This window comes from Bicyclus anynana, chromosome 27 (genome assembly GCF_947172395.1).
Source record: "Bicyclus anynana chromosome 27, ilBicAnyn1.1, whole genome shotgun sequence".
Taxonomy (NCBI): domain Eukaryota; kingdom Metazoa; phylum Arthropoda; class Insecta; order Lepidoptera; family Nymphalidae; genus Bicyclus; species Bicyclus anynana.
In genome coordinates this window covers 3,241,879-3,253,317 of record NC_069109.1, presented here as the reverse complement: position 1 = coordinate 3,253,317, position 11,439 = coordinate 3,241,879, and the positions used below count along the sequence as shown (strand labels likewise).

The 11,439-nt window shown below is 33.4% G+C and overlaps 1 protein-coding gene across 2 annotated transcripts; it reads left to right on the top strand.

The window, feature by feature from the left end:
• The first annotated feature begins 209 nt into the window (after positions 1–209).
• On the top strand, positions 210–6,225 carry LOC112051014 (uncharacterized). Of its 2 annotated transcripts, XR_008252211.1 has the most exons (4): positions 210–518; positions 3,103–3,387; positions 4,571–5,235; positions 5,336–6,225. XR_008252211.1 is itself a non-coding variant. In XM_052890067.1 (3 exons), the coding sequence occupies exons 1-3, from the start codon at positions 474–476 to the stop codon at positions 4,937–4,939; spliced, it is 699 nt and encodes a 232-aa protein (XP_052746027.1). In that variant the 5' UTR covers positions 210–473; the 3' UTR covers positions 4,940–6,225. The 2 variants fall into 2 exon arrangements, 1 of the variants encoding a protein (XP_052746027.1); XM_052890067.1 differs by having other exon boundaries at positions 4,571–6,225.
• The last annotated feature ends 5,214 nt before the right edge of the window (positions 6,226–11,439 follow it).

The following is an 11,439-nucleotide window of genomic DNA, read 5'->3' as shown; positions in this document are numbered from 1 at the left end:
GATTAAATGCCATAATGCTAGTAATGTCAATATTTGGTTAGGTATCATTCGAATATAAACTCTATTTGATGGACATAAAGTAGGAAGCTAAAACTTATATAAAATGCGATGTTGCCGCTCTTAAACCCAACCCACATAGTCCTGTTGAAATGAAAATTGAAACGGAAGACGAATGTTGAATTAGAATTTAGAACATGAATCGATGCGATCGTTCAGTTTGACGTCATTCGTCAAGTCCAGCCGCTAGATTAGACTAATAGTCAGTTTTTAGAATTATTATTTCAATTCAAGTGTTAAGTGCTCAGATTTTCCTTTTCCAGACTCTAGTGTTGTTCAAGAAACGAATCCTTCTGGAGGAATTGTGTGAATTTATCTCAAAGTGATGTGACTTTCAATGAAATTGTATGTTCAGTTTTAGTTGTCATACGCTGTAGTTTTCAATAATCAATTGACTTGACCGACGTGTATCAAAGATGAGATCTTCATGTGGTAAAAATATATCTTGGTCCGAGGACGAGGTAACGCATCTATAAAAATGTTCTATAGTCAATAGATAATTGTTAGTAGTTAAAAGCCTTTCTTGATGAGTACTGTTTACCAACAAACAAATTAAAAATGAGGGTATAAATCACTAGTCATTTCACACCTTCTAATAAATATAATTAACTTGTTCTTAAATTAATGAAAATAAATTAGATGAATAAGCTTAAAACAATTAGATATGGTTTATATTTTTTATATAACAACATTTTATAAACAAACCATACATAATGTAAAATAAATAGTTATGAAATGACATGCGTTTTCTACCTTCATTTCAAATTTCTTTGTTGGTCAACAGCATTCATCAAGACAGGCTATAGTACAGATTGTAATTTTGCAATGCATCAAGTAAGGCACCATTGAAGATGGAGATTGGCATGACAAGTCTGACAAAAATTTGGCACCGTGATTATTTAGATGAATTAAAAAAAAAATTATTTATTGGGCAAAAAACATTTTTTTATACAGAATAGGTTGAAACGACAGTTGTACTAAAATCTATAAAAGATTTTGTGTTACAACCACCATCATCTCTTCACGAACGAAGATTACAATATTTTAGCTGCAGTACAAGTACAATTAAAAACTTAGTATTAAATAAAGATTTACTTTATAAGGTAGCTTATATAATCAAATTTATACATAATTTATAATTTTTCCAATTTATATATAATTTGAATTGAAATTTCTTTGTCCTTCTGACTGCTATCATGCTATGTGAGAAAAAGTTTGATAATAATTTTCAATGATTTATAAGCCACTACCAAACTGACCAATAGAACGCAACAATATTATAAATTATAGATATTTTACGTGCAAAATCACTGCAAAAAGTGATCAGAGTATCTAAGTAAGTATCTACTCCACTGAGCTGATCAGCTGAGCGCAGTGTTAACAACTCTCAAAAATATTTATCCCTAAAGTTTATGTCAAAAACCCCTAAATTTGCCTTAATTATTGAGAAATATAAATTTATAATAATTTAGAAGTAATATGCAGTAATATGTTTCAAAAGTCTAAATTTAATACAGACAAAATCTGAATCTTCGTCTTCATCTGAAGATTCAGATTTTTTTAAATCATACATCATGTTGACATTGAATAAATTTAACAATTTTTTTATTGAATGAAAATTGCCGCCAGTTGCCTCAGAGTGGTTGTAGAATATATGTCGTTATAAGTTGCTAGGTCAAGAAAGTAATATTAAAATTATCATCAATTTAAAAATATTAGAGTCAAAAAATCCCTGAAAATACCCCTAAAAATTTCAGACCCTTAAAAAATCGCATCTCACCTATTTACCCCCTAAATCTGGGGGGAAAACCCCTAAGTTGGGAACCCTGGCTGAGCGCAGGCGACGTAATTTTGTGTTTACTTGCATTATCTAATAAGTTTAATATAGTTTTTACTCTTCCTGAGCACACAACTCAACATTGTAGAGATATTAATACTTAATAATTATTTAGATTGTTTGTTTATATAACTTTCCTTGTATGCAATGCGACTAAATGAAATTAATAATTACTATAAACTAAAAAACCATTACTTAGCTATATTCTGGCAAGTTTGTTAATAACACTCCTCTCATATGCGAGCGACAGGGGGAAAGACAGGGGGTGCATGTGGAGAAGTGACGTGCATCAGTCGTGGGTTTTTCATACGTCGCTACACGCCCCCCTGTCCGCGCGTAGCGTTGGGAGTGTTGCGAACGAAGTTGCCAAGGTACTTTTTGTGTGCCTCAGTTTCGACTCGCAATTGACATGTCTATAGTATAAAATCTTTGACTAACAAACTTTGTTCGTTATTGGCATTGCTCGCGACTTTATCTAAATGTAAAATGTAATTTATTTTTGTTTGGGAATCATGAGACCATTTTTTGAATATAAAATGGGCATATTAAGTTGTAAGGGGTGATAGCGGATATCCGGAGAGTGTAGGTTCGAATCTGGTCCGGGGCATAGACCTCCAATTTTTCAGTTGTGTGCATTTTAAGAAATTAAATATCACATGTCTTAAACGTTGAAGGAAAACATCGTGAGGAAACCTGCATACCAGAGAATTTTCTTAATTCTCTGCGTGTGTGAAGTCAGCCAATCCGCATTTGGCCATTGTGTGGTAGAGAGAAAAACGCCGAGCAGAGTCCTGAACTTGTGACTACAAGATGTAAGGTTAAGGAATTCTTTGACGATCGATCAACACTCCCCGTTCTCTGCTCGTGTTGTTCTCCCTGCCTGTTCTTAAAATGCACGTAACTGAAAAGTTGGAGGTGCATGCCCCGGATCTGAACCTACGCCTTTTGGAATCCGAGGCAGAGGTCATATCCACTGCGCTATCACGGCTCTTTTTTTTAACCGACTTCCAAAAAGGAGGAGGTTCTACGTTCGGCTGTATGTATGTTTTTTTTTTTTTTATGTATGTCCAGCGATAATTCCGTCAATTATGGACCGATTTTGAAAATTCTTTTTTTGTTTTGTAGGGCTTACTTCCAGGGTGGTCCCATTTTTTTCATGTCAGGATCTGATGATTATGTCAAGTATTAATGTACAATTAATTTTGTAGGTAATAAAGTTTTTGAAGATCTACAGAAAGTTAGATGTACTGTGGGACAGTAGTACATTGTATTACAAAAGCCAAAAAAAGCAGTTGGAGGCGTACAAATTGTTTTTAAAGAGTTTGAATAAAGAGTACGTAACATTGGATGATTTGAAGAGAAAAATTAACTCAATACGAACAACTTACACGAAGGAATTGAACAAGATGGCAAAAGATGAATTTTATACGCCACGTATATTTTGGTTCAAGTTAGTCGACTCGTTTTTAAGGCGTGTTGTCAACCAGAGACTGGTACGTATGAGTCACAGATTAATCAATAATATATAGATGGAGCATTCGAAACATGACGTTGTTGTAGCCGTCACAAATATAATTAAAAAACAAATATGTTCTCTTTTCAGTATGAAATGCACCGTCGCATCAGTAATTTTCAATATTATTCAAGAAAAATGGCGTCATAAGTTTTTAAATATTTTAAAAATTGTCCTCAAAAACTAAAGAAATTTTGAAATACAAATTATGAAAAAAGTTTGTTTATACTATATGGGGATGTAAAGGAGACGCGTGACTTTTTTTTTATGGGTTACACCGGCTTCAGCACGCAGTTTGTAAATACTCTATCTGGTTACTCTGTGATATGAGTGAACAGTTTGTTTTAGTGACCAACATTAAAGCCAAACACTATGTAGAATGTTTGTCAACAAACAAAAAGAACTTCGTTCCAAGGTTAGGGGGGGGCTTTTTGGGGTTGGAGGCCTTTTGGGGTCGGGGACCTTTTGGGGTCGGGAGCCTTTTGAGATCGGGGGCTCTTTGGGGTCGCGGGGCCTTTTGAGGACATTGGGGCTTACTAGCTATCTTCAGGTCACGGCTTACAACTGTAGCAAAAACATTACCCTCCTTCTTACGCAGTCGAGTGAAAAGTGTCGTTACAACTTTTTGGTCTTAATTTTTTTCGTCCAGCCTCCTATCATAACGCGCGATAAGGAACTTCGTTTAAAAAAATTATACTAAAATCTATGATCCTTCCTTTTAAAGAGGTAAAGTTTGTGGTATTGTAGGAGGTAATCTCTGGATCTACTTAACCGATTTTGATATTTCCAATACCTACTTGTAACAGCAATATTAGGTAAGGCTTTACCTAATATTTGTGAGTGTCATAGGCTATATTTTACTCCCGAGAACTACGCAGGTGAATCTCTGGGCGTCGGCTATTCTATACTAATATTAGAAAGAGGAAATATTAGATTGTTTGTTTGTTTGTGTTGAATAGGCTGTGACTGCATTGAATAGACTACTGAATCAATTTAAACAGTTCTTTCACTGTTTGGAAGCTACACTATCCCTAAGTGCTATAGGTTATATTTCATCTCCGTATTTCCATAGGAACGGGGGGCCGATTTGTATGTCCCCCCATAGAAACTTCAAAAGACATGGTTAACTGTTTTTTTTTTAAATCTATTTTTGTCTCTTACAGAATCTAACTTTAAAAGATCAAGAAGATTCATCAGTAGAATCAGAAACAGAAGATAGCAATGATTACTTAAAAGTAACCTGTATAGAGCAGGACCAGGAAACATCAGAAACTTCTAAAAGATCATCAAAGAAAAAGTTACAAAGTTTTAACAATTCTACAACGTTCACTCCATGTAAAGTAGAACGAATGTCAAGTAAATCATCAGACAGTGACTTTGAGGATGAATTTGACCATTTCAGTCGATCGTTAGCCATCCAGCTACGCAAGTTGCCAGAAATTGATGCACTCGATTTGATGCAACAAATACAACAAATGATACTCATCAAAAAGCAGCAAGAACACCAAACACTGCATTCAGAGCAACTATAGTCATCCCGCTATGCATGTTGCCAGAATTTGATGCATTAGAGTTGATGCAACAAATTGTAGTCATCAAAAACCAGCAAATAAATCAACTACAATAACCATCCAGCTAAGCAAGTTGCCAGAATTTGATGCACTAGAGTTGATGCAACAAATACAACAAACAGCAGTCATCAAAACGCAGCAAGAACATCAACTGCAACAACTATAGCCATTCAGCTATGCAAGCTGCCAGAAATTGATACATTGGCATTGATGCAACAAATGCTGCACTGGTATTGATGCAACAAATACAACAAATGGTAGTCATAAAAAAGCAGCAACAACATCAACTATAACCATCCAGCTATACAAGTTGCCAGATGTTGATGCACAAAGTTGATGCAACAAGTACAACAAAAGCTAGTCATCAAAAAGCAGCAAGAATAGCAAACACTGCATTTAGAGCAACTTTAGTCAACCAGCAACGCAAGTTGCCAGAATTTGATGCACTAGAGTTGATGCAACAAATACAACAAACAGCAGTCATCAAAACGCAGCAAGAACATCAACTACAACAACTATCCAGCTATGCAAGTTGCCAGACATTGATGCACAAAGTTGATGCAACAAATACAACAAATGATACTCATCAAAACGCAGCAACAACATCAATCAACTATAGTCTAGTAATGTAAAAATTAAACTACACTTAAAACTACAAATTACATTTACATCAAGTGTCCTATTAAATTGTTAAATAATTACAATGAAAAATAATAATGTATACTAATAAATTATAAAATTAAACAAATTAATTATACAAAAAAAAAAAAAGAAATAAATGAAATTGAATATATTTACAGAAATAAGTCAAAAGCAACAAAAACAAACAATTAAAGGACATGTCCCAAAATTTGCCTTTATTATTTACTAGCTGACGCCGCGCGGTTTTACCTGCTTAGTTCCCGTTCCCGTAAGAGTACAGGGATAATATATAGCCTATAGCCTTCCTCGATAAATGGGCTATCTAAGACAGAAAGAATTTTCCAGATCGGACCAGTAGTTCCTGAGATTAGCGTGTTCAATCAAACAAACAAACTCAGCTTTAGCTTTATAATATTAGTATAGATAATTTTATATAAGCAGGTCGATAGTATTTTTTACGGATAGAAGGTACAAATTGCTGTTGGGAAAATAATTTTTAGAATTTTTGGAACCCGCATTAATTATATAAATATTTTTAATTAATCAGTAAAAGAGTTCAAAACAGCCAAAAAAGCCTGGAATTGAATTAATATCCGGTGTAAGCTGTCAATGTCATGTAATATTGTCAAATGTCAATAAGACAAGCTAAAAAGAAACATTAAATCGTAGACAGAGAAGTATTATTTTTTTTTCCCGTATGGAAAAGGCAAAGGTATTATACCGTACAGCCATGTCATATGAGAGGAGTATTAAACAAAAAAATCCATATAATGCTTTAAAAACGCCTTAAACAAATACTACTACGCGAAGATCACTGACAATCTGTCAAGGTGTGAGTTACAAGCATGCCATGATAAAAAATCTTAATTAATGTTGTCAGCTAATGAAAGAAAAAAACATTTTATTTAATTAATTTAAAAAAATGCCGGTTTCAAGAATGTTTTTTATTTGGGTTTCAAGCCCTATATTTTATGTTCTTTTAAAATAAAAATAATTTGTTCTGCTTAGTTGACACTCGGAATAAAGGTCCAACCTCCATATAAAATAAGAACATGTCCTTTAAATGTCAATAAATATCAAATAAATGTAATTAGAATTTCTAATTAATATAAAATTAATGTAAATAATTATAAAAAATAGTTATAAGCCTAGTATAGATCGGCTAGTCTAAAATAAAATATTTTTATTATATTGTAGTTTTATTTTATGTGCTTATTATATAGGTTTTTTTTCCTATAATAAATTAGCGCTTGATTTTTTTTTATTCTGTACAAATTGGCTCTTCCCAACGTCTTCAGTGGCTAGGACACGTAGAGAGGATGCCAAATACTAGAGGGCCTAAAGTGATGACAAAATGGAGACTACAGGTAAAAAGATTAAAAGGAAGACCTAAAAAAGATGGCTAGATTGTGTTAAAAAGGACCTGCAAAAAATGGAAAAATTTTCTGCGTGGGAAAGAAAGGTAAGGCATAGAAATGGATGGAGAAAAGTGGTAGAGGAGGCCAAGACCCACAAAGGGTTGTAGGAAGGAAGTAAGTAAGTAACAAATTGACTCTTGACTACAATCAAAATCAAAATCAAAATTCATTTATTTCAAGTAGGCTCAGTTTACAAGCACTTTTGACACGTCAGTTGACTATTTGTAAAGATCCTACCACCGGTTCGGAAGGCAGGTTCTGCTGAGAAGATACCGGCAAGAAACTCAACAGTTGCTCTTTTGAAATGAAAAAGTCATACAGTATTATAATTTACAATTGATAACAATTACTGTTTACATTTCTTATAGTTTTACTTCCTGTGTGAAGGTGGAAGCTGATCCAATGGCCTCCAAGCATCTTTATCATTAAGGAACTCATCAATGTTGTAGTACCCTCGACTAAGTAAATGTTTTTTAACACATTGCTTAAAGCTATGCATTGGCAGGTCCATTACAGTCTTGGGGATCTTGTTATAGAAGAGTACACCCAAACCTACAAAAGATTTTTTTACTCTTTGGAGACGATATGCAGAAATAACTAACTTATGCCCGTGTCTAGTAAGACGTGGGTTTAAATCTCTTTTTGGTTTTTACAAATTAATATTTTGTCTTACATATACTATACTGTTATACACATACTTACATATAGTACTTACATATACTATACATATATTGACAGGCTACAATCTCACATGATAAGTAATGATGTAATCTAAGATGAAAGCGGGCTAATTTATTAGGAGGATGAAAATCCACCACTTTTGATGTCTTCTCGACATCGTACCGGAACGCTATATCGCTTGGTCTTGGTCTTTGCCGGTAGGGTGGTAACAAGCCACGGCCCAAGCCTCCCACCAGCCAGACCTGGACCAATTAAGAAAATCTCATCCAGCCCAGCCGGGGTTCGAAGCCAGGACCTCCATTTTGTAAATCCACCGCGCATACCACTGCGCCACGAAATATAAGTAATACCTATCTATACTTTTAATAAAACTGTAACAAGTCCAATTCTGTACATCTATATATATAAAAGAAAGTCGTGTTAGTTACTCCACTTATAACTCAAGAACGGCTGAACCGATTTAGCTGAAAATTGGCAGGGAGGTAGTTTAGAGCCAGGAGCATAGGACATTTTTTTATATACTTTTTTGTTACGGGTAGGGTAGGGGTAGGGTAGTAAATTTTAGATGGAGGGCATTAAGTATAATCGATACGGAAGCCAATATTCATATATATTTTTGTTTTGTCTGTCTGTCCGTGTTTGTTGACCGGGCATCACGCTGACACTACTGAATGAATTCAAATGAAACTTAGCACGATTTGAGACCATAATACGAATAAGGTTATAGGATACTTTTTATCGGGAAAACAAAATCAGAAGGGGGTGAAATAGTGGCTGAAATGGAAGTCCTTAATTTTTCAAGTTTATTTGTAAAAATTGGTATGTGTAATTAGGTGGTAGAAAAATAGTAAAAAAATGTAACTTGAGATTTTTTTAGAATTTTGTTAGAATCTCTAAAGGGGTCGAAGATATTTTAATATAAATTTGTTCATGTTTTGAGTTATATTTTTGTAAAATGATTAAAGTTATTTTTTTTTCCTAATTTTTTTTTAAATAAATATACTTAAACAATACACATCACTATCTAGCCCCAAAGTAAGCATACAGAGTAGCTTGTGTTATGGGTGCTAAGATAGTTGATATTATAATATTAATATACAATTATATACTACATATACATACTTATATAATGTATAAATACACACAGACACGGGAAAACACATATGCTCAACACACAAATATTTTCCAGTTGTGGGAATCGAACCCACGACCGTGGATGCAGAAAGCAGGGTCGCTACCCACTGCGCCACGCGGCCGTAAAAAAGTTAAACATAATATGCGAAATTATAAATAGAAGGGTGTGAAATAGGGGTCGAATGTTTTCATTTATTATCACGTGAACGAAGTCGCAGGCGTCCTTTAGTCAACATCATCATTAGCAACTCCTATTCGGCTCAGTGTTGAGCACGACTCTCCTCTCAGAATGAGTAGGGTTAGGCCAATAGTCCACCACGCTGGCTAAATGCGGATTGGCAGACTTCACACACGCAGAGAAATGAGAAAATTCTCAGGTATGCAGGTTATTATGATTTTTTAATTTTAAAAATGCACATAACTGAAAAGTTGGAGGAAAAATAAATATAAGTATGACGTAGACAAGTATTACGTAGTTTGAGAAGTTGCCTATTTTCTTTCATATCTTATTTATAATCATATAATGTCCCAGGGTTCCCAACTTAGGGGTTTTCCCCCCAGATTTAGGGGGCAAATAAGTGAAATGGGATTTTTTTAGGGGTCTGAAATTTTTAGGGGTATTTTCAGGGATTTTTTGACTCTTTAATTGATGATAATTTTAATATTTCTTTCTTGACCTAGCGACTTATAACGACATATACGCTACTCTACGTTACTCTACAACCACTCTGAGGCAACTGGCGGCAATTTTCATCGAATAAAAAAAATTGTTAAATTTATTCATTGTCAACATATTGTATGATTTCAAAAAATCTTCACTTTTACTATTTTTAACATTTTGTAATATTTTGTCTGTATTAAATATAGACTTGAAACATATTATAGCATATTATTTCTAAATTATTATGAATCTATATTTTTAGGGGGACAACTCCATAATTAAGGCGATTTTAGGGGTTTTTGACACAAACTTTAGGGATAAATATTTTGGAGAGTTGGTAACACTGAAATGTCCTGCCATTAAAATTAATGGCCTTTGAATTACTTTAGCGGCTGAAGTCGAGGGATAAGGTTGTGGCTTTGAGACCGATTCACAGACATATCGACATGTTTTATAAGGTATGTAGAGATATATCATATATCATATATTTATTTTAAAGAATATTTGCCATCTATAAAACAGCCTTCCTTGATGAGTACTGTTTACCAACAAAGAAATTAAAAATGAAGGTAGAAAACGCATATTATTTCATAACTTATTTATTTTAAAGCATGCATTGTTTGTTTATAAATAGTAGATTGTTACACAAGGGGCTAAAAAGACCCATTATATACGAGGTATTTTTAGGAATAAATAGAAACCGAGTTTATAATGGGTTTAGCCCCACGTGTTACACTCTGCTTTTCACTACGATTGCGAGAAAATAAAATAGTTTAGTAAAATATTCAGTGATTTATTTTAATTGAAAATTAAATGTACAAAGTTCACAATTTTGGATATTAAGGGAGATGCTTTTACCCGGTAACATAATTTCATAATTTCCGACTACTGTGAAGATGAATAATGAGTATGTGAGGTAAACGTGGGAGATAATAGTTTAAAAAACTTGTTTCGTAAGTGAATCCATTCGTTGTTGTTTTCTCCACTTTACCTAGGTAGCTATTTAAGTAAATGCATCTCGACTTTGATGGTAACAGATTGAAAATTTCATCCATCTCCAAATTAGGATCACCATTTTCACTAGATGAAGACAACAATAACAATTAATGATGAAAAATATGTAAGTTACGGTCACAAATTTACAAAGAATTTCTTAAAAAAATCAAGTGTGTATTATTCACGCCAATTGTTTTTTAAATTCTCGCTTTTTAATTTTATTTTTCTTTTACATGAGAAAAAGGCATAGGTATTACACCGTACAGGATGTCCCATGTTTCAATTGGTTTCAAATCTCGCTCTATTCGCAACTCAATAAAAATGAAATAAAAAAATGAACGCATTCCACAGACAAGAACGCTGCATTTCATTCCAATTTAAAGTTTTTTATTTATATTTAAAACAATCAGGGCCTTACCTATAATGATTCTATTTTCGAATAAAACCTCCTCCGTTTTATAGTAGGCTAGTACTTGGCTAGTACTCGTAACACACAAGAATTAAAAAAACAAAATTACTTTAGCCCCTAGAGGCTGAAATGCTTGTTTAGCCCCGCTGTGGAGTGGTAATATGACAATGTTTTTGAGCAAGAGTAGTGAAAAATATATTAACCATATCTAATTGTTTTAAACTTATTAACCAAAATTATTTTCATTAATTTAAGAACAAGCTACATAAAATTATTATTAGTTGTAAAATTACTATTTATACCCTCATTTTTAATTTGTTTGTTGGTAAACAGTACTCATCAAGAAAGGCTGTAGTATATCTATATCCTTCTATATCTATGCCTATATTTATCTATACTTATGATAAAACTGGTCGAATTCTATACATTTATTCGCAATTTGAGATTTTACTTATACCATTTGTAACAAACGTTACATAACGTTACATAACGTTATGTAACGTTACATAACGTTACATAC